The sequence below is a fragment of the Caloenas nicobarica genome, chromosome 1 (assembly GCF_036013445.1).
Source record: "Caloenas nicobarica isolate bCalNic1 chromosome 1, bCalNic1.hap1, whole genome shotgun sequence".
Lineage (NCBI taxonomy): Eukaryota > Metazoa > Chordata > Aves > Columbiformes > Columbidae > Caloenas > Caloenas nicobarica.
The window spans coordinates 135,385,903-135,409,176 of NC_088245.1; the positions used below are offsets into that span (position 1 = coordinate 135,385,903).

The 23,274-nt window shown below is 38.6% G+C and overlaps 1 protein-coding gene across 1 annotated transcript in view; it reads left to right on the forward strand.

Annotated features, from left to right (window-relative positions):
• ROBO1 (roundabout guidance receptor 1) overlaps positions 1-23,274 on the forward strand; it is a 313,646-nt gene that overhangs the window by 191,861 nt on the left and 98,511 nt on the right. Inside the window, exon 3 of the mRNA XM_065628684.1 lies at positions 9,084-9,241. Within this exon, the coding sequence (XP_065484756.1) occupies positions 9,084-9,241 (158 nt within the window). The remainder of the gene's footprint in view (positions 1-9,083; positions 9,242-23,274) is intronic.

The window sequence follows — 23,274 nt, forward strand, 5'->3', positions numbered from 1 at the left end:
TCATGGAAATAGGGTCCTTTCAAAAATCGTTGATAGCAGTGGTATACTTGTAACACTGAAATTTGGATGCTAAGCAGAAGAACACTGCTAAAATTGTTGCCTTGAGGCAGGACCTTAGCAAAAGAGTAGCATAGTGCATATGCAGATTTAGGGCTATGCTGCAGAAACATTGTTAATCGCAGGTGTGTGAATCTTTATTTCTTTGAAAAAATCTCCTGATAAGTTTTTGGCGTCTTCCAAGTGAAAGGATGATTAAAAGCAAGCATCGGCCATTTAAGCCTTGCCCGTACTACAGAAGCAGTGCTGCCACAGTCTCATTGGCAAGTCTGTGGAATAGTTACATCTCCTCTTTTAACAACACAAGTTAAGACAAATAAAGTTCCTTCAGGTTTGGCCTGGTGAGGGATTTTCCAGCTTAGAAACTATGGGAAGAGAGTCAGTTTTTCACATCTCAAGCCAGCATAGCTTGCTATTTGGCAGCAACACCTTTTCAATCAATTGCAACCTGGCTCCATTTGCCAGTGCTCTGTACCCCAGCTTTAAGTTCTCATTGAAACCTGGCTAAGTGTTTGCCTCTGTCCTTGCTGCCTGTATTCCTTCCTTGATTTTTCTCCCTGAATCCTGTGTTACAGGACAGTAGTTTTTCTGGGTTGGTTCATGTCTTCTTTCTTTAAAGAGAAAACCATTCTGCTTGTAAAATAAGGTTAGATAAGTAGTTAAGGAAAACTCTGGCACTTTGGTGTAGTGTCTTCTCACCTTTTCTCTTTCATTGTTTGGTTCTTATATCGCTTTTTTCGTTTCATTTACTTCTTTATGCTTTAATGTGGAAGGCCAAACAAGGCCTCACTGCAGCATCTTAATCTGATTCTTCTTTTCTATTATAATCTGCTTTGAAGGAAGGCTAGTGCAGCTAGCAGTCCTTTGCAAACTGGATGTCAGGACCTTGACTTGGAGTGTGCAGAAGAAAAACCCCTTTACTTACAGAACACATCCAAATCCTTGGATTTAAAGATGTAAACCCTTCTTTGCCTAGGGAAAACTAATCTGTGATTCCCCCAAAGACACAGTTCTTCTGTGAGCTGCGTCTAAAAGCCCTTGGTTTGTGTCCATAAGTCTGGAAATATGCTGTGTTAGTCCCACTAAAAATATTGTCTGTAATGAAGCATGATTCAAATAACCCCAAAACTCTAAAACGAAATGTACAATAAAATAATAATAGTAATTAAAAAGAAAATAAATAATTAGGATAGGTGAACAACTGTTTGTAGTCCGTACAAATGAATCTACTCTTCCAGGAGGTAAATTCCGTAAATGCTTTGTCCCAGATCATACTATGTGGAAGCTGTTGCGAGGGATCACATTTTGTACACAGTCAATCAAATTAATAATTAGGTGTATTCTCCTTATCTATTTTCAATTTTCAGTCAACCTAAGGGACACTTTCAGAGTCACATGCCTGAGGCATCACAGATCCTTCAGGGTTTAATTAGGATTCCCAGTGCTACAGCGTGCTCTCTTGGGCCTGTCAGTTACCCATCTCCCAGGAGTTAAAATTACTCTTCATATGGCTTATCAGATTTGGTCATTTAATTGACTCCCAATTCATCCTCTAATTCATTGACACTTTCCTTTCCACACGTGGAAATATTGTTATGGGATGACAGCTATGTTGCCCAGTAAGATTCCTGGCAATACTGAAAGCCCAAATCTTCAACTAATGAAATAAAATCAGACAGATTGCGAGTGGTTTCCATAATTTTTGTAATTATCATCAGTAACCTGAAGTGAACGGTTTTTACAGAAGACTTTTTTGGAACCTGTTCCTTAGGCAAGTTCTTTCTGTTAACAATTTTAAGTTTCTTGATGACTGAATAACGAATGACAATAAATATATTTATATGCATTCAGTGTGTTTATTGCCACATGCCTCAATGTTTAGTTGCTTTCGCAGTGTAACATATTGCTTGAGTCAAGCTTAGAACTTGTATTTCTCATCAGCACCTTTTAAAAGATGCGATCCAGTAAGCACAGCACTCCTTGATTTCTTTCTATGTTGGTGGTTTAGAAGCACGCAGGTGTTACATTTTCTAACATGTATTGCTTAATATTACAAGGAATGGCACTTTTTTCCCAGATAAGGTAACTGTTGACCTTCAGTAGGTAGAAAGATCCCAGTTTGGTGGCTCTGTATAAAAAACAATCAAAACCGTTACTCTTTGGAAAGAAAACATTTTAAAACATTTGAGGGTTACAGTAATTGTGGCAGTACATTTTGTTAACATTTTAGAAGTGTGATCTAATTTCACTGCTACTATTCCATACATCTAACTGCACCTTATGATCAGTCTCCTTAAAATGAGCGGTCTCTTATACCTGGAAGCCTCTACAGTGCGAGTTCTTAGGCTGGAATCGTGGCAGTCCTGTGTTGCAGGAGGGCCGGCTCTGTGAGGGAGTTAAACTCTTGGGCCACATCCCTGGTGTTCGGTAGCTGTGAAGCTCAGAGAAGGCTGAAAGAATAGAGATCAAGGTATTGAACCGATTGGCACCTGCTTGCCTGTCAAAGGCTCTTTAGTCTGACTGAGAAAGGTGTAGCGAGATCCCACAGCTGAGGTCAAAGCGCTTGAAGGTAGGAATTGGATGAGAACTGGCCGTGATGAAAGTGAGGAGGGCCGAGGCAGGCTGGCTGCTGGATGGAATTAGTCCCTACCTGATGGAGGCTTTATAAAAGGGTAGATATATTTTGAAACATTCAATACAATACTGCTGGACTCAGTCACTGCATAAAATTACTGCCTCTGATCGTAACAGTAATTTCTGACTATTTATAGCCCTACTCTTTCTGTTCCATTTTAATGACGATGTAGTGTAGTTAACACCAGTGTTATCCTGGTTTTAACGTCTTCAGAGAGGAAAAGAAATATTTTTTTCAAGGAACAAGTTTTTGCTTTAACTTCACATGACTGCATGGAAACTTTTAGGGGTTTCTGTTCAGAAAAGAATACTTCTCATTTGTAAAAGATCGTATTTTTCTCAAACCAGATAGCATTCTTAAGGAGTTTAATAAGATCTAAAATACATTTTGGTAACATACATGTTGTCTTAAATCTGATCATGTGTGCTTTTTTTATTATTTTGAACATAATTAGGTGTCATAACACTTCCCCATTAGTGGCATGCATGCATTAAAAATTATATTCTGACATCTGTATATATTTCATGCCAGCAAAGTCTTTAAACAAGGTATCATAGTTCTGGCTGGTGCTTAAGTTAGTTGTAATTAAAATTAAGCACCTGGTTTGAAACACTGTTCCAACTGACCAGCATCTCACAGTATATTTGAATGCCAAAAACATCTGCTTTGGTCTGCAAGTTTGAATTACAAGTTCAGTAGGTGGTGGGGAAAAGGGATCATTGCTGGTCCTAAATTACAGGAACTGTTTTGGTTTTGAATAACAGCTCAATCCTGACTGAGAAATAATTGGTTTCTCTTTGATTATGGGTTCATGGGATTAGAACATTTATAAAACCTCCTGAATCCCATTTTTCATTTTCCTAATCTTAGAGCATTTTACAGCAAGTGCCCATTGTTGGTGGCGGTGGGGTTTTTTTCCTCATATTAGATGGAAACCTTCTTTGTAATACTGTTATTTTGTTGGGAGGAGGGAAAAGAAACACTGAAGTACTTGTTATAAATTTACAGGAATTAATAGAATTGGTGGATTAAAAAAATCTATCATGTTTGGGTTTTTGGTGGTTTCATTTTTGTTTTTAGTAACAAAATTAGCCAAAAGGCAGGGCAGTGGTCCTTCAGTAGGGTTGCATTTCTCAGCTTTGGCACATAGTTTGAGGTTAGCGCGTTTTTATTTGCTGGTAGGAAACCTGCTCGTTATTTGAGGGCTAGTTGTTTTATAAAGCAATGTGAGGAACAAGCATTTCTTCTATTTATTTCAACTTTCCCCATTTTCGAGGCACATGATCCAATACAAAGGAACATTTAAATCGTCTTCATTCTGAAAGAGTGGAAATTGTTGGGATCTATTTGGTTGTCTAATTGTGTGACACTTTGTCTCACTGATCTCTCTCCAAGAAGGAGCCTTGCAAAACAGTGTGTTTTGTCCAGGGCAATGCAGGAGACACAGCGGGAAGCAAGTCTGCCTGGTCTCTTTTGGAAAATTGAAATGGATTAAGATTGCCTTAATCCGATTATGAAACTGCACCCCAAACATCATCATTTCTCTCTCTTCCTCTGTTCATGGGGTGACCATGGCTGTAATCTCTTGGTTGATGAGGGATCCTGGATATATTTTGGTGCACTGCATTGAACTGATCTAACATGAAGTATCTAGCCAGCCTGACTAGAATAGACCTGTAATCAAAATTTTCAGCAGATTTTCTTATTTCCAGTTCTTAAATGATAACCACCCATTAAGGCATGATATCCGCAATGTATGATGGTTATTAGTGTGTTCCTTACAAATTTGTTCTTTTCACATATTGTCTAAAGCTTTTTGGTTGGTTTCTTTTTTCTTGTGTTTTGCTTAGCTTTTTTAATTGCCTCTGAAGCAGATCACAGATATTTAATGATAAACTGTAACAATATTCTTTTTCTTAAATGTCTGCAGTGTCCATATGCAAAAAAATCCCCTGCCTACCTACCTCCCATTTCACCCAGTAATGACTCCCTACTCTTTTTCATGGTAGCCAATTAAGAACTCAAGAAAAAAAGCCACTGGGTGTTGCATTTTGAAAAGCACTGTTTAGGCTTTACACAAAAAATACTGTGTCTACTTATGTTGCTTGTCAATAAAAAATTATCCTCAAGTGCTTGCTAGTTCCTTTCTGTTCTGGGAAAGATTCTCTGGGGAAAGTGCAATTGCTTTATTGATTGAATAGTACACAATTTAAAATAGTTGCATGAGTAGCTGACTTTTAAAGTGGAGTTACAAAAGTTGCTTTTGACCCTGATTAGTTCAGCAAGCACAGCATAAAAATGTTTACAGCATAAACAAAGGAAGAGCTCAGAGTTCACAGAGCAAGATCTTGGAGTTATCATCAGAATTATCATCATTATTCATTGTGTTGCAGAAAATATTAGAGCAAAATGTCAGTATGTCGGTATTGTAGTATTTTCTTTATATCTATGGAGATTCTATACTGATTTTTTTGTTGGTTTGCTTTGTTTTTAAAGAAAAAAAAAAAAAAAAAGTCGAGCATCCTCTTAATTTATCAATTTTAGTTCCAGCTGCATGTATGTAGAAAGAAGTACATGTGGTGAAATTTGACCCTGTGGTGACTGAAAACACATGCTGTACTGGATTAGAAAGTATATTTCTAATATATCTTCAAAAGGAAATGTATTCTTAATTTAGAGTGAGCCTTGACTAGGCAGGACAGAAAAGATTTTTTTTTTTTTTTTTTTTTTTTTTGTAAGGGAAGAAAAATTTAAATGTATAACTTTATGCAAGATTGCCAGGGCCTGAGGCAAGAAAAGAGAGCATGTATCTACTTTACAGCTGCAAAAATAATTACATAACGACTATCTGTGGGGTAATCTCTAATGGATTACATTTTGTTAGCATTTCATCATGTAATGTCAGAGCCAAAATAATTCATAGTAAATGGAAAAAAATACTTGTTTTGATGTATCTATAGCCTGGACCTTTGATGTCCTCCTAAAGCAGTCTATTATGCATTGGGTAATTTGTGAAAGGTCTTGTTTTACAGGCAAGGTACTATGTTTGTAAAGCTGATCTGAGACTAAGGGGTGTAGAAATTACTGAAGTAATTTGGTTTTGTTATGCAAGTACTGGACTTCTTTGTTGCTTCAAAGGTGCTAAAAGCCATCTGAGGTGCTATCTGGTAGGCTTTCCTCTTAGATTTACGAGGTCTTTGAGACTTGAAAAGCACTTAGGGTTTATTAAGATCACTTCACTTGATTTAAAAAACCCACAAACTTAAGGACACTTCTTTTTATATATCTCCTAGCTTTATCCAAGTGATACAATCTTCAGCAGTAATAAGAGGCTCTTACTCATGGTCAAAACACCCCTTTTATTGTGTTGCAATAGAACTGTGTTGTAGCAAATAAACGCTTCTGCACTTCCTTGTGCTGTTGGCACTGGGAACTGGAGATATGGAGGCTTTTCAGTAACTTGGTGCAGCTTCTGTTTCTTCTTTTATGTCCTCTAGTTTGGACGTGGCGGGGGGGGTGCGGGGAGAGGGGAGGGGAATTTTATGTCCAGTGACTCCAAACCAGATAAAGTCTCTATTAAAGTAAATAGAAAAAATTATTTGACTTCAGCTGAAGCAGTGTCAGCCCAGCCACTTATATGCTACATGGTTTACTGCATCTGTATGGCTCGAGGGCTACTTGGGAACACAAGAAGTTGCATCTGGTTGTTAAAGCCATATTCCGTTTAAACGGAATAAGTATATGTAAGGTTTTCAGTGTGTGTGAGTAGTATTTTAGTGCTCCCACAGCCAAAATAATTTGATGTATCTAATTTTGATGCATCAAAATTTAGAGGAACTTAGTAAGGAAGCTGTAAGAGAATGTAGGTTAAACTTAATATTTTTGTTGAAAGCAAAAGGGAAGCTAAAGGATTTGTCTTTTGACTTATCTTTCTGAAAATATATTATTTCTTTTAGGTGTAATGTGGATTAATTTTAAAGCTGAAAAGACTGACAGTTTTCCCTAGTCCGTAGAAGGAAAATATCCATGTGTTTTGCTTTTTATAGAGAATTTCTTTGTTCTTAGAGCATGCTTTCTTAGGTTTTTGTACACCAAGAAATAGGTACACGGTTTGCTTGGGGGGGGTGGTTTTGTTTGTTTGGCTTTGTTTGGGTTTGTGGGGAGGTTTTTTTTGGAGGGGGGGTTGGTTGGTTGTTTGGTTTGGTTTTTTGTGAGTTTTTTTAATACAATTTCTAGACTAGGTCCGTTTGAGACACCTAGTTCATCCAAGAGAACATGTTGATCCAACAGCATCTCATTATAGACTAGATGACCTCCAGATGTCCCTTCCAACTAAATTATTCTATAACTTCTTCGTTAAGTCCTATCATCCTGTTGTATTAGTTTGTATTGTTAAAGTGATAGAGACATTTTTTCCTTGATTATCCTATTTCAGTGCATCAGTATCTCCTGCCTCCAGGGCATCCAGAAACCTCAGTAATTAAACTGAAATATTTGAAATGTTAGTGCTTCAATATGGAAGGGGACTGGTAAATTCAGATGATGTCTGGTGAGATCTGCAGCATACCTCAGCCTTGTTGGTACACAGATGTTCTTTGGTACTGCCAGAAATCATATCCTATTTCTAGAACAGTCAGTGGTAAAATATTTTGTATTTATCGATTTTGATTCCCATCTACACTTCTGTATTAATCTGGAACTTTCCCTGTTGTTTATTATGTTATAATGAGGAAAGCTGGGCACATAGGCCTATGACTGTAGCTACTGAATGGTAGGGTATCTGAATGTAACGTAGATGTACTTGAGAAGAAAAAATATGAGTCCTACAGATTATTGACAGAGTGATTTGCCAATAATCCTCCAAAACAAAGAACTACAAGTCATTTTTGCTCCCTCCCTTCATTTTAGATTATATGGCATTGCAGAAAGTAGGTGTGAGAAAGTTATATCCCTCTGTCCCAAAGCAGATGACGCATTTACCCTCAGACCATTTTAAAAGCTCTTAAAAACATGAAAGACCTTGTGGAGAGGAATGGTTTGGTGGCAATGCTGTACCTGCCAATCTGTAAGCACACTTACATTCCTTAGCATCAAACAATAAATCACACCTTGCTTTGAAGCAGCATTAACAACCAAACCATTATTCAGTAGTGAATGTCCATGTATCTGTGGTTCCAAGGCTTAGGGAATATATTTTTTGCTGCAGATTCTTGGCACTATTTGCTGTTGACGCAAGATTGTTGCAGGTAGCAAGAGTGACAGCTTCATCAAATCCTAAGAGTCCTTTGGTTGTAATGTCCTTTTCCATTACCATATCCTTTGTTCAATGTTGTTGGAGTAACAGCAGTGGAGAGGACTCAAATGGTATATTTGTTATCATTTGAGTTATTTATTTTTAGATTAAACCTAACGCCACTTACTTGGCAAGGCTTAGGAATGTCATTATTCTGTTAAACTGTGTCCCTGTGTAGTGGTCTGCTGAGCACAGTATGATGTTTCTCCTCTCCCAAAAAGGAAAATAATCACACAGCTATTGGTAAAATTCATGGTGGATGACTGGAGGGAACTAGAGCTTCGTAGGCCTGGGCTTGGCCAAATGATGAGAAAGAACAAATTCTAGTAATGAAGCCACAATAAAAATGTTTCCTTCTGTGAAAAGGTAGTAAAATTGATTTCTTCCAAATGAAGGATGTGGTCCTGGCCCAGTCTAAGAGATGACTCCCAGAGATCAGGAAAGATATTTTTTTGTTCTTGAAAAGACACAAGCCAACTTGTGAAGATGAGTTTGGCTAAAGCTGCACAAATTTTTGGCATCTTACAGTGTCATCAAAGAACTGGGAAGTTTAGCTAGTTTGTTCATCTTTGCCATAAATTCAGGAATACGTGCAATTCATATGGCCAGTGGCCAGTCTTGAACCAAAAACCTTTGAGTTATTGGCAGGCTGACCTCGTGTCTCAGGAGAAGAAGTGCAGAGAGCAATCTCTGCCATGCTTCTCCCCAGGTGGCCTTCTACCTGAGCAGAAGACATTGTGCTTTCTTCAGCTGTGATAGGAATCCTGCGCTCACATGCTGGGCAGACACTAATGCCACATCCAGCCAAATGAGGCAGCGCTTCCATGTGGACGCTCCTACGTCTGTGTCAGCCTTTCGCCTCTGTCTGTGTTAAAGTCACTTGGCTTCTATGTTGGAAGATAAATATGAGTTGTACATGGGTTTTTTTCTCTTACCAGAGACCATCCTCAGGTGCCAAATGAAGTTCTTAAACTGAATTGTTCATTAATATAAAGTACAATGACAATAGAGACCATTAAAGGCCCAAACTAAACACTTCGCTGTGCTATCGGTGTATTGTTAGATAATTTTTAAATTTCATTTTCTTTATTCTTTCAGTTCTACGAGATGACTTCAGACAAAATCCATCAGATGTAATGGTAGCCGTGGGTGAACCTGCAGTGATGGAATGTCAGCCCCCGAGAGGTCACCCAGAACCCACTATATCATGGAAAAAAGATGGGACCCCTCTAGATGACAAAGATGAGAGAATTACAGTAAGTATAAAAAGATTTTCATACACCGCAAAAATCAAGGAATCTGAAATTACTAGTCTCTGGAGCATGTGGGCATCAAGCCATGCTGTACTTTCTAGGATCTGTCCTTTCCTTGCCTCGGAAGCAGGGCTATTTGCATTTAGCTTGGAGTGCATCTTCCAGTCTCATACTACTTCATTGCAGGGTATGCATTTGCTTGTTAAAGAGGACCATGCAAAACCTATGTTCTTCTCTTCCTCAGAGGAATTAGAAGCTTGTGGAGATGAAATTCATTATGTTTGTCACTGTCCTATAATTTTCTTGCCTTTTATCCACCTACAAATTTGTGCAACCTATAATATCTGCCACCTTTGGTTGGAAAGAGGAGCTACTAGTAGTCTAGGTGAGACCTTCTTTTGTAATTCTGTCGAAAAGAAACCGTGCAGAAAAGTTGTGTGCTGTATGAGAAAGGTTAAGATGGCTTTTGGGATATAGTCACATTTCTTTAGAGAGATGATGGCTTATCCTGCCTCTCAAGTTAAGCTGTGTTCTCATTAGAGGTGGTGTCATTCTTATTTGTAGCTGTAGCTTGCTGAATACAGTGTGCGATTATTCAAGAGTATGGATAAAGTAGCTTCTCAAATCAGAAAACGATCCTTATTTTAATTTTTGACACGCGAAACAATAAGCTATTGAGCCTAAGTGGCTTGAAGAAATGGCAATGAAAAATGGAGTTCAAGAATCATTTTTATGCTGCCAACATGGTGATACAAAACATCTTACCATATGGTGAGAAACCGTATCATCTGAAAGCACATACCATATAGGATCCTGTTGGTACTGGGAGGATCGCTAGTGTAAAACAATATCAGAGACACATACGATTCATATACTTCAATCATATGCTGAAATGCGGGAAAATTTTAATGGAAGAACACTTGAACCCCAGCAACCTATGTAAAAAATTACCATTTTTGTTTGAGATTTAAATTGCCTGTTGTTCCATTTGTTTTTTACAAACAAGACAAAGCTCAGCCATTCTGTAGTTGTGGCATATGCGTACATTTAAAATTTTAAGTACCCTACAGAACCTATACTGATTGCTGGCTATTAACTCAATTCCTCCAATCACACTTGCTAAGAACTTGCAATTTCCTTTTCAAATCTCCTTCCCACTGTGACAAGTCAATTGACCTGAGATAAAGAGAAGATTCTAGTGCTACTGTTTTTTCAGGAAATGCTTTCTAAACTTGCATTTTCTATTGCTATAGTTTATTCGCTTGAAGGATTTTCAGATGTTGCCTATTAAGTACATTTCTTTACACATGAAAACTGCTCTTTTCCCAGCTGCTGGAACAAAGACATACCCAGGACAAATGCAACTATCACTGACTGGCAGTGCCACCTGTATTTATTAAAACTGTGCTTACGATGGGATAAAGCCCCTCAGTTGAGTTTTCTTTTCTGGTGATTGTATCAAATGCATACCTACATAGTATTTTTTCACCGTGACATCTGGTGGAGTTATCTTGCATTATCAGTTTCTGCTTCCACAAACAAACAGATGAAAATCAGTTTCAATGTAGGTGTAGATATGCACTTGTTCCTGGTGCCCAAATGGGTGTTTGTTTTCTGAGTTGTAAATTAAGAGTGCTGGGATAGCTAGCTCAACTGCATTCATTTACGTCATATTTGCCTGGCATTGTCTTAAGCAGCACTATTAATATTATGGCTACTTTTTGACACAGGCGAGAGACTGAAGGTACATTGTAATGCAGATTTGCATCAATTTACAGCTGTAGCAGGATCTTGCCAAGTGGATAAATATGCATTCACATGTGTCTTAACAGCTTTGCAGTTCCATCCGTATTATCTTGTTAGTGGCTGGGAGGTGAGGGGAGATTGAGACCTGGAATGGACAACATGCTTAGGGACAGATGGGCAAAAATATTAATTTTAAATCTGACTTAGAATTATTCCATTTCCGTTATCTCCTTTAGGTCATCTCCTTTTCAGTTTAGCAACAGGAACATAAAGAATTAAAAGAGTGCAACAGCTGGAATAAGGCTGAAGTTGTTCAGTTTTAAGTGAGAGATTTCATTTTACATGAAATCAACCTTTTTTTTTTAAAAAAAAAAAAAAGAAGTTTTTCACTTAAGTGCCTGTATTTAAAATGAACACCTACATTCATTTGATGGTAAAATTATCGTTGACTCAGACTAAATTTCAGGTAATGCAGTTTACCAATGTTACCTTTAAGCCATGAAATTAGCAGATCAGGAAATGTCAAACTATATGTGTTGGTGTTCAATATATATGTAATACCAGTGAGCATTTAATCAATGAAATACTTTAGTGGCTCAACTTCTAAGCATTTCCAGTTGTTTTCATTCTTAAAGGCTTGTTGATCTTTGACTCATTGCCATTTTTAAGAGTTCTATAAGTGTCAAAGGCTGTTTGAAAGCATTTCATATGAACGCTTTCCTTTCTGACAAGATATTTAAAATAAATATTAAGAATGTATTTTTTTCAGAATAAGAGATGATGCTCAACACCTCCTTTTTGATTTGTATCTATACTTTCTTCAAAAAGATGCTATGCCCATGAAACAACCTTATTTTTAATATATGAAAGTTTGTTGGTTTTTTTTTTTCATCTGCAATGACAGTGTTGATCTTTGAGTCAGCAGAATTAGGATTTACAGATTGAGTATTAAGGGTGCCAGAGAAACAGAGGTGGTAGCTTGGTTCCTGACAGAGTTTGAAGCAAGAGATATAGATAAGTAGAAGTTAAATAAAATCCACGTTAAGGCACAACTTCCTCTGGAATGCAATAAAAAGAAAATATTATTTTGTTCTGGTAGGGTTAGGGGAATCGATATGTTTGTGTAGGTGAGATAATAAAAGTCAAAGTAGCCTTTGCATATTTTTGGTCCATTTGTAAGGCAAATACATGTGCTTTGAAGAGAAATAAATTCATATGTCTTTCAGGTTATAAACAGTACTGAATGGAACAAATAAGAAGTGAAAGTAAGGGTATGGGCACAGCTATCTGTGATGGGGATTATAGAAACAGACATATTCTTTGAGCACAGCTGTCTCAGTACCGCTCAGTTTTAGTACAAGTCAGACTCGGTGAATGCTCTTCAGTCTACACATGTCCACTGGGTGCGTCTGATGAAGAATCATTATCAAAACATTTTTTTCTCTCTTCTCTTGAATCTGTAGTTTATAAACAGTTTTCTCAGTGCACTGGAGCAAAACATGATTTTTCTCATGTGTGTTCTTTATACCACTGCATGAAAGCATATGCTTGATGTGGCTAATCCCTCTCCATATATTACAAATGAAGCAGGAAAGACAGCCTTGCATGTGAAGCAAATGCTTATCTTTAACTTAATTGAATTGAAAAATAATTATCATGAGACCAGAGCAGAACTAGTGTGATTCTGTGCTCATCTAGTTAATTTTTCTCCTGGGATTACTGTGAAATCAAGAATCTCTCCTACAATATATGTGGCTGAGAAGGAGTGCTTTAGTGCAGTCCACTGAATAGCTCTAATTTCTCACTGCAAACTGTGTGAAAATAAAATGTATTTTTCCAATTTCTGAAATGTTCCTTCTGCACTAGGAGAGCCTGTGTGACTCTCCTCTTGGAGCTGAGACACGATGGAGAAAGAAGCTGCAAGGTCTTGCCCATGAGTAAGAGAGAAGGGAGCTCACCGGGGTGGGGAAGTTCCTCACTCTGTTTCCAGCCCTTAGTGTTGTTTACGTGTTTGGAATTGCTGTCTTCTCAGGTGCAGTTCGTAGACCCACGAATTGCTTGGAGTGAAGATCTAGGCCAGGACTGAATTGCTTGGAGTGAAGATCTAGGCCAGGACTCGGGGCCTCTGGGTGTCCTCACCAGGAACAGGCCAGCTCCCCGCCCTGTCAGTCTAGCCACCTCCTTTGCATGGCAGCCCAGTGCCTTTAAGAGGTAGCCGCATGTTTCAGGCCCTCACCTTGGCGCTGAAAGCTATGAGTTTGCATTCCCTCAGGCTGAGGAGGAAGTGCAGTCAGTCTCCTAGTTTCTGCTGACTGTTGTAATCACGGGGCTCGGTGTTTCCAAGTGTATTTTGTCTAGATGCACTTGGCGGGAGCATCAGTGGCCTCGGGTACCATTAGCAATGACTTGCTTGGGCACTCACAGCAACTGCTGCAAATATTGCTTGCTAGTAAGCCTGTGAATACCTTCAGTGTGCCTCCATTCTCTTCTCAGCCATCTTCCTGTTGTACCCCAAAACTTCCCACTACTTCTCAAATAGTGTCCCCACTGTCTTCCTACCGCACACCACTGCAATGCGATGTTCACCTCATTCCCCATCCATTTCCTCCACCTCACAACCTGCCCTTGCATCCACCCAACCTTTTTTTCCTATCTGTCTAGCACCACTCTATCATCTGATTAGTGCTAACTGCTTGTCTGGAGGTAACAATTTGGAAGCTCAGATAAGCAAAACCTCCTGCTGTATGCTGCAATGTAAAAGCACTCTTCCTTTGGCCTGCTGTTGATATAAATGGCTGTGTGCTCTGATTTGTAATGAATGAGTTGCTGTCTGTCTGTGTTAGGTTTGCTCAGAGCCTCCCTTAAGGAACTGTGTTGCTGCTCCATCTTCGTTGTGAATCCCAAATGCAGTTCCCTGTACATAAGATGCTGACATCAGTAATCTAACCAAGATGGTGGGGCCTTTGAGCGTATCTTTAAGCAAAAGCTGGCAATAATTACAGACTCTTAGGAGCACAAAGTGTTCAAAGAGGATTTTATGGATCTCCCATCTAGATAGGGGAACCTCCATGCGCTTTTGGATCACTTTCTCAATTTGTTATCAGGATGAGGTAAAAGTGCCTGTAATTATCAATACTTTCCCATTGGGAGAATGTATACATACCTTGCATAAGCTCTGGAGCAAGTTAATGTTTGAGTCAGGTTTGGAGGTCAGGATTTCACAGCTTCTGTTTTTCCTGCCCAAAACAAGTAGTAGCCCATGCTTCAGAAAGCTTCCTAATTGTTCACATGAAGTCATGGTGTAGGTGGTAGAACAAAAAAGCTATGCATACTGGACGTGAAATTTTAATAGGTAGAGTCTTTTACATATACCTACAAGAAAAAGGATGCTGGTAGCTAAAAAAGAAGTCCTTTGTAATTGAATACAAAAAGCAGAGCCTTTGCATTGAAACTTTGGTGCAGCACTGTGATTGCAATTTCCCTCTCTTTCATATTAACTCTTATCTATCATTTATCCTGAATCATCCTCATTTGATTTTTGAAAGAAAAAGCTTGAGAAGGCATTTATCTTTCTTTGTTCAGGTTTCGTAGCTTTTAAGATCAAAGTTACAGGATGAATAATGCATACAGGTTTTCATTCCTTTTTTGTGTGGCTGTCTTGTGACATCAAGAGTTTTGAATGACTTACACTCCTATTTCAGATAAGTTGTAACTTGAATTCTTGATTCCTGGTTTTGTTTCCTGGCCTTTAAAAAGTACCTCACAAATACGAAGCATTTATTGTGTCTTGCACAATGCTGTTTTTACACAAGTGAGTGAGGAAAATGTTTTGTACAAAATGTGAAAACAAAGCCTCTGATCTTCTGCTGTGACAGGAGAACTTCCTTAAAGGTACCATCCCCAGGAAGAAATTTTATTTATTTGCCCTGATTTTTTTGTTAACAAATTGTCAAAGAGAACTTAGTTCATTCGTCTTGGTGGGATCATTCAAAGCCTCATTGTGCTTTGGCAAGTTTAAAACTACATAGGTGATGCCAACATGATCTCCGTCGTAACACAAAAAAAAAAAAAAAAAAAAAAAAAGAGAGAGTGAAGAAATTGCTATGCCTGTCAGTTAAAAAGGAAAAGAGGAAGGATTGTTTGTATTGGCGGGAACAGTGGAATAAGCAGAAATTAATTCCCTATTTAGGAACGGCGCCTTTCCTTCCAAAGTTAAATTGCAGTGGGAAAAATTGCAGAGGGAAGGTGAATCAAGACAAAGGAAACAAAAACTGATCGAATTTGTTGCTGTGTGCTGTGCAGGAGTAGCAGTCTGTGCTCCTGACACAAACTATACTGTGTGGTGCCACTCCAAATTAATTCAAGATGTTTATCCATATTTATTTCTTGCCCATGTCTCTCTTTTTTTTTTTTCCTGGTCTTCTCTCTTTTTTCATTAATTTATTAATCATTAATCTCTTAACATCTTAATTTCCCCAAGTTACATATTCTAGATATGCAGCAAAAGAATGCATGTTCCTGTGGAGCAGGGGTGTCAAACTCATTTTCACCAGGGGCCACATCGACCTCGCAGTGTCCTTCAAAGGGCAGAATGTAGTTTTAGGACTGTAACTACTCCTACATTTATACAGTCCTAAAATGATGTGGCCCCTGGTGAAAATGCATTTGACACCCCTGTTGTAGAAGATGTAATGCTGATGGTAACGTAGTCTGTCCTATGGAGAGCTGTGTGAAAGATCATGGCCTGGGTACACAGCACATGAAGCAACAGGGGCGAGAGGAAGTGGGGGAGCAAGTACCTACAGTTCAGGGTTTTATTTCATTTTAATTGTTTTTCTTTTGGGGGGGCAGATTAAAGGGCAGGTGACAATTTCCTACGTGCCCCAGGAGGGTTAGAAAGAGAAGTGTATTTTTTCTTCTGATTCCCATATGTATTTCTTGCCTCCCAGCAGTTTCCTTTCTTCCAAGTCCTTTCTCTTCATTCTGTCTCTTTTTCTCACTGCCTGAGAGGGTTGGCTTCCCACTCTACCTCTCTTTTTCCTTCGTCTGCTGATCCCTACAATGGTGGTTTCCTCAAGGATCAAGAGTCGGTTTCGTTAATGACTTATATTTATTCTACTATTAATACTGCTTCCTCTGCTGACACAACTGGAGCTGCTGTGAGTTAACTTGGCACCCGAAGGGGAAAAAAATGTAAAAGATTGTGAAAAATAATTTGGAACCATACCTCTGTCCCAGAGGATAGTGAGAATGGCTTTAAACCCTGCTATTTCTTGCTCTTTTCTTTTTTTCCAAAGTGTGACATTGTTTTCCTGTGTTCACGCTTAGAGCTCTGTTTCAGGGTGCCTGTTGTTCCTGCCGGAGTCTCTCTGCTCTCCAGATTCCACAAATCATTCAAAATGTGTCTTCTGGATCATCTCACTTGTTTTCTGCTCTGACCATGGCATGTCCTCCTGCATTATCATCAGGGCACCTTTCCCATCTTCCTCCTCAGCTCTCTCTGCGTGCCTGCCTTTTCCCCTGCTGTGTCTAAACCACTCGAGTTTCCACATCTGCACAACCACTCTTTTTGTGTTAAGACAAAGAGTTCTCAGGGTATCTTCTGCTATGCTGCCACTTCTTTGTAATTGTTTTTTATTATTGCAGGCATATCTGAGCTCTTTTCAATGGTATGTTAATCTTTTGATTAGCATTTGTCGCATCATTTTGTACATCATTTGTGGGTTTTTTGGCTGAGCCCTAAAAAACATTGCCTTTTGCTAGAGAGGACCCTGCTCATCTATAGGCTGTGAAGAATCTGACTGATAGCCAGGGCTAACAGAAAGAAGAGAAAATATCGAACATACTTTTATCATTGTATTCACTTGCTTCTTTATCTTCTTCTGTCCTATTTGGAGTCTTACCATACATCATTTTTCAGACTCAGCTTTTTGAGACGAAGCTTTTAATCTCCGACACATCCACAAGTAGTTTCCGACCTTGACCACAGCTGCTAATAGTGACAGCTTGTATTTCTAGAAGCACTGAAGTAAAACATGGATTGAAAATCCCAGCTTGTTACAAGATTCTCTCCTCGCAGCTTTGCGCAGGTTTGCCATTTTAAAAAGCAGAGCTATGCAGACTTTGTCAGGCAGATGTGAGCTCATTCAGTTTGCTCTTTGAGTCGACCAGCAGCCATATGGCAGTGGTTAATGTGGCGCCGAGGCTGAGCTAATAAGCCCTGCCGAGAGACAGGCGAGATTGCTCCGGCACGGTGTCGTGCTAATGTGGCCACACAGCTTCTGTTGCGCTGAGGGTAGGGGCAAAGTGAGCTCACGTTGGCTCGAAGTCTCCACGCACCAAGCCAAAGCAAATGGCCTGAAAATGCCCATGTGGACATTTCCTTCCTTCTCTATAGCTCTTACAGTCAGCTGTCCCGAATACTTCCTTGGGGGACAAGATGCTTTTGCCATTAGCGTGATGTTTGCTGCAAGGAAACGGGTGAGGAAAAAGCCCGTTAGCCAGTTAGTCTAAAGCGTCTGAGTCATGCTCAATGCCTGGCATTGTTCTAATTGGTTTAAATGGCTCATTATTAACCCTGAATCTTCTACGCAAGGTTGCCGAATAAAGTGTACAGCAAGGGAAACCATACATTGGTTCACACTTGATGGGATGTGTCTCTTCAGTAGACGTCTCCAAAGGATAATACTGGCCTGTGGAATTAGCAGAAAGGGGAGGAGCATCAAGATGAAGAGCAGAATAGTGGCCCAATGTCAAACATCTGTGGGCTGGGGAGTGCACCAGGTTCTGTAGACTTGTGCTGGCTATCACAGAGACCAAATTGACTTCATGTGTTTCCCAGAACATGCCTGGTAATAGTGTAACCTACTGTGTGAGTTTTTGACATGTATAGACTTTGTTCACACTAACCAAAACTACTGGAATTAAAACTCATCTTAATACAGTGTTAGATTAAAAGGCTCGCTATGGTCATTTAACTGCTGGCATTTTAAACCAAGTTATCACTGATCATATTGTCCTTATAGCAAAGAGAATCTGTTCCTTCTGTTTTTTCTCACAACTTTTGAATATCTTCTTTTGCATCAGTGATGTGCACTGCTTCAGCTATTTCATTTGTCTTCTCGCCAATGAAAATGTTAGGTATTAGACATGCATAACTATGGTTTCTCAGTATTGTTTCACCCAGCAGTAATGAAAAGTACCCTTTTAAAGTGAACTAAGTATATATTTTTCTATGCTCAACTGTATTCCACACTGATTTCTACTTTGAAATATAAAAGTAAAGTGAAGAAGAATGAAGTTCTTTCGCAGATACCCTGTGGACTTAAAGGAATTTGAAAACTCCTCATTGAGTCAAAATTCTCCATGGATTTCTTTTGTCCCTAGTCATGAACTGATGACCTAGATAGTAAAAGAAAATAAATGCCTGCAGCAAATAGAGTAAGTGTTAGATATCTGAGTTTTGAGACCTCCACAGGCCTAGGCATTAGACTATCAGGATTTTCTTGTTAAAATGGCTTATTGAGAGTTTTGAACCTCTGGGACCATCTGAAATTATAGAAAGAGAGTCTGGGAAGGTTCTCCTTAAAAAATAATAAAAAGCCAGGTGGTTGTTATCTCAGATTAGGTTACTTGAGCTACGCAGAGCATGTAGGACTTCATGATTTGAATGGTTAGGAGCAAAGGTGATTTATTATGCTGAGAAAGTAAATTCTTTGTTTTGTTTGGCTGACAGTCTAGTTGTTGGGTTTTTTGGGATGGGTAAGGGAGATGAAGAAAGGATGTGGGAGGGAAAATTATTTCTTCATTCATTTTATTCTCTTAATGAAAAAGAAATATTTTTGTTTGGTTAGTTTTTTGAAGCAGTCAGGAAGGGAGCCTTTGCTTATATTACGCACAATAAAGATGAAGATTGGGTTTAGAAAGTTAATTCTTCTTGTCCCCTCCCTCCATCAGCTGTATGGAAATCCTCCATGTAGAGTGTGAGCATCCTTCTCGAAGTTAAAAATCCATTTCTGAAGACATCATTCTCCACAGCCCCTTAGGGACTGCTGTACTGTGTGCTTTCTCCAGTTCCTCATGGTGAGCAAAAACAATGAGAAGCAAAGCAATATTCGAAGAATCAAACTTTTAAAGCCTTTTATGAATCTGACACCCGGAAAATTAGGACCCACAGCGGGAAGCGCATGCACTGTGTACAGGCAGAAAACATGTTCAGGGTAGAGTTCTGTCCATTGGACATGGGACTTAGGATCCCTGCAGATCAAATGTGCAAAAAAGCACTGGATATTTTCTGCATTCCAAGGTCTTCTCATGCAGACTCCTGGACCTGTGAGCCTTTTGCCTTTAAAAAAAAAAAAAAGAAAAATACTGTATTTACATTTACTTAATACTCGTATACAGAGATATTTCCATTAGTAAAGCATGAAACACCATTTATCATACAAATATCCTACAGAAATCAATATATTACTTGTGGCAAGTCTAGAGCAGTGAAATGAAACAACCTACTTCCTCACTGTGTTCACCGTTTTGCAAACACTGAAATCCTTTCCATTGGGAGGGGAGCGGGGGGAGGGGAAAGTACATTTTTGTTCTAGAAAGTCTCTAGTGGTCCTTATAAAATTGATTGCTCTTGGCATTTTTGATATTCCTGGTCGCTTGCGCACTACAGCAGCCACATGTTGTCACTTAAAATCTAAATATCAGATAACTGCTAACTGAGACTTTATTGTGTATCATGCTTTTTTTAGGAATTAGTTTTGTAAAGTAAAAATGACACTAACTCTAAAAGCATGGTTAATAAAACCTCAACAATCTATGTGCTGAGTTTGCACATACTATGCTCTCATAATCAAAAGAAAAATGTAGAATAAAAATAGTAGAGGAGAACAGTGCCCATTTTTGGAGCCTTGAACAGATGTAAGTGATTAGAGCTTCTTGTTTGGTTTGCTTTGATTTTTTTGGTCTACTTTTTGAAATTCTGTCAACTTCATTTTTGCTTATTTCTCTTTGTTTGGATAGTTTTGCCTTACTGAGTTTCCTGTGATGCTTCTGGTTATATGAAAAGTCTAATCCAAATCACAGCACTTCAAAAATAATAATTTTTCAGTTCTTGGTTTCCCTCGACCCAACAGAGTACTTTTCTCTCTCCAGGTAATAATATACTCACAATTACTTACTGCCAAGTTCAGATATTCACCACGTGCAGTAGTGTGGGACTAACATACACATCGCAGGGTGTTATTCCAGACTCCTGTGCAATATTATGCAGAACCAAGTCTGCCTTCTTATGGTTGCCCTCCTTAAAAGGGAAAGAAAAAAAGCTACTTTCTTTCCTTATCTAGCTGTAGGACAATTCTTGCCAATACTCATGCTGCATTGAGCAATTAATTGATTTTTTTTTTTTCCTCCTGAAAAATCATTATGTAAGAAGAATCTACTTGGCACGTGGTCACATAAAGATTGTTCTTTCATTTAATATGGAAGTGTGGGTGGTTGTTTATACTTGAATCTAATTATACTCATCTTCTTCTAACTCAACAACCTTGCTTTTGCCTCTCTCTTTGCTGCTGTTGTCACTTTACTACTTGCCTCTGCGAGGCCTCCTGGTTATGGCTGCATGAGGGAGAACAAATTACACAGAGATAAGAGGGAGAAAAGTGAATAAGTTTCTCCCCTTGTAAGGTTAAGAGAGAAAAAAACCCACAAACCTTCCAGAGAAAATAATACTGTTAAAAAGTAAAACTTAAGAAAGTTAAATGCTTTCCCAGTCTATGTCTTGAAATACTTTTAATGCTACATGGAATATATTTAATTTTGAAACTAGCCATAGAGATGACTCAAAATCACTTAACTGTAAGTTTCTGTATTTTGCATCATTGCTTTTCCAAGTGGCTGTGCCATTCAGAATGCCGGGTTTTTGAAAGCAAAAGATGTTGACATGACGACTTGGGCTTCCCTCCACCACGGCCCACATTTCAACCTCCGTAGATCTTGCTCTTCCCATTCATCTGAAACCATTTGTTAGGGCTACTTTGAACTCTAGTGTTCGGTTTGAGCATTTCTCTTAGAGTAAGACCTGTTGCAAATCAAGTAGGAGAAAAATTTCTTGTTCAGGGAAAAGTGTTACAATAGAAGCTTCAGGTAGCTCACTGAAGCTATTTTGTGGTTCCTGGTAGGTATTCCAGGCTCCAGGAGTACGTGGTTCTGCTCTCTGGCAGACCTGTACGCTGAATAGAATTAAAGGTAAGCTGTTTTTACCGTGAGGCTATACAGTCATTGCAACACAATTTTTAAAAGTGAGCTGCAGAACATTTTCCTACTGAGAAAATTACTGTACAGTAAAGGAAAGATTGCCTTGAGGTAGAAAGTCTGCAAGCTAAGCAAAGCAGATTGCTGGGCTGCTGCTGCAATCTTCCTATGTGACTTTGGGCAAGCCTTGAAGTCGTTCAGTACTTCTTATTCAGCATTTCATGAGTCGTGGGACCGAATTCATTCATACATGTAAAGCAGCCTGACACTGTTGCAACAAAGCTACGTTGTGCCACTTCACCAAAGCGCAAAGTGTTATTCCATCCTAAATCATGAATAGGCTCTTTTTTGTGGACAAAACAACAGAGTAATATTCTCGCTTACATGCTCAAGCCACGCTTCGCTCTAGGTGTCTGTGACTGTATAATACTTGCTGGATCTAGCCCAGCTGCAAGTATTTTGAGATGTTATTTTAACAAAAGCATGTCTTTACCATTCAAGTGATATGCTGAAGCGTCAAAGTGGTTTTGAAATGATTGTCCCTTGTATTCAAGGATCTCAAAAGTTTATTAAGAAACTAGGAATGTCTTTATAGTAGGTATTTTACATGATTATAACTCCTGGGAAATTTGCATTCACAATGACTATGATTAGTATGTTTCATGAAAATACACTTTGCACATATCCAAAACTCTCAGTGTGAAATTCTGGGATTATGGAAATCATTGCGATTATTACTATTGTCTTCACTGAGACTAATATTTCACCCTTTCCAAGAAAGTATTTGTAATGGTTTATTTTACAGCAAGGGAGAAGCCACTTTTTGAAGCACTGAACGAGTTGATATTCTTCGTTTTTCAGTTGCTGTTGTTGTTACTGCTTCTCTTTTTCTTATGGGCTTGTTTGTCATCTAGTTACTTTCCCAGCTGGGGTTTTATGGAAATAACTTAAAATTTTCAAAACTAAGAGTAGCTGGAGCAACTGGAACAAATAAACCTACAAGCCTGCTTTGCTAATTATTTCCGATTTTAAAATAGAAGGTAGAACCTTTGAAAATGTTTGATTTTACAATTTCAGCTGGTGGAGAACTGTGTTGTCCATGCATTAACCATCTTAACAAAGGCCATTTCTTCTACTGCTGTGAATATAAAGTTGAAGAAAAAGGCACTACTTCATCTTTGTAACCTGTCTTAGACTGCAGTGTCAGTTTTAGTGTGCTGCCGTGTCAATGAGTCTCAAATTCACCTTGAAGAATCATCCCCAGGGATGCCAGCTGAACCTTTGACTCTTCTGTTCTGACTGTCACCAAGGTTAACACATCATTACAGCTTGTGATGTTGGCGATACCTGTTCATTTGGAGCCTTTATCAACCTACACTGTTTCAGACAAGTGAAACAGAAGCCTCAGTCTCACACTGCTGTTTCATAGGAATATGTTTGCGTGATTTTTTAGAATGAATTATATTTCTTCCTGATTTCGTGTTAAAATAGATATGAAATTTTAAAACTTACAACTTTATCTCTGTTTTTCTTAAATTGTTAAAGTAACTGCTATATGGCTCTAAACAAAAATTTAAAAAATGAGGAAGCATTTTCTTTCTAAATTGGAAAATGGTCAGATTCATACCTGAAATGTTGCTTGCAGTACTACATAGCTACAAAGTGCAAAAAGGTGTGTGGTGACAGACAAAAGGACATGATTAAGTATTGGCTTTATGGGATAAGTTCTAGCTACTGACAGGTTAAAGACACTGTTTATTTGGAATTGTCTTACCAAGCTACCATGTTGGATAATTAGCTGGTCATAATTAAAATAGGTTTTGATTTGCTAACCCAGCAAATTATACTTGCAAATACTGTTCTTGTCTGTGGGACTGATATCTAGCCAAGGGAACTCTTTTATAAGAGAAAACCGTTGACACAGATTTTCTGAATATTTATTAAAATTCATTGTTTTAATACATTGTACCCTTTAAATGTGCACTTAGAAAAGTTCATATTCTTGTCAAGCACGTCCTCTGATAAAACACATATGC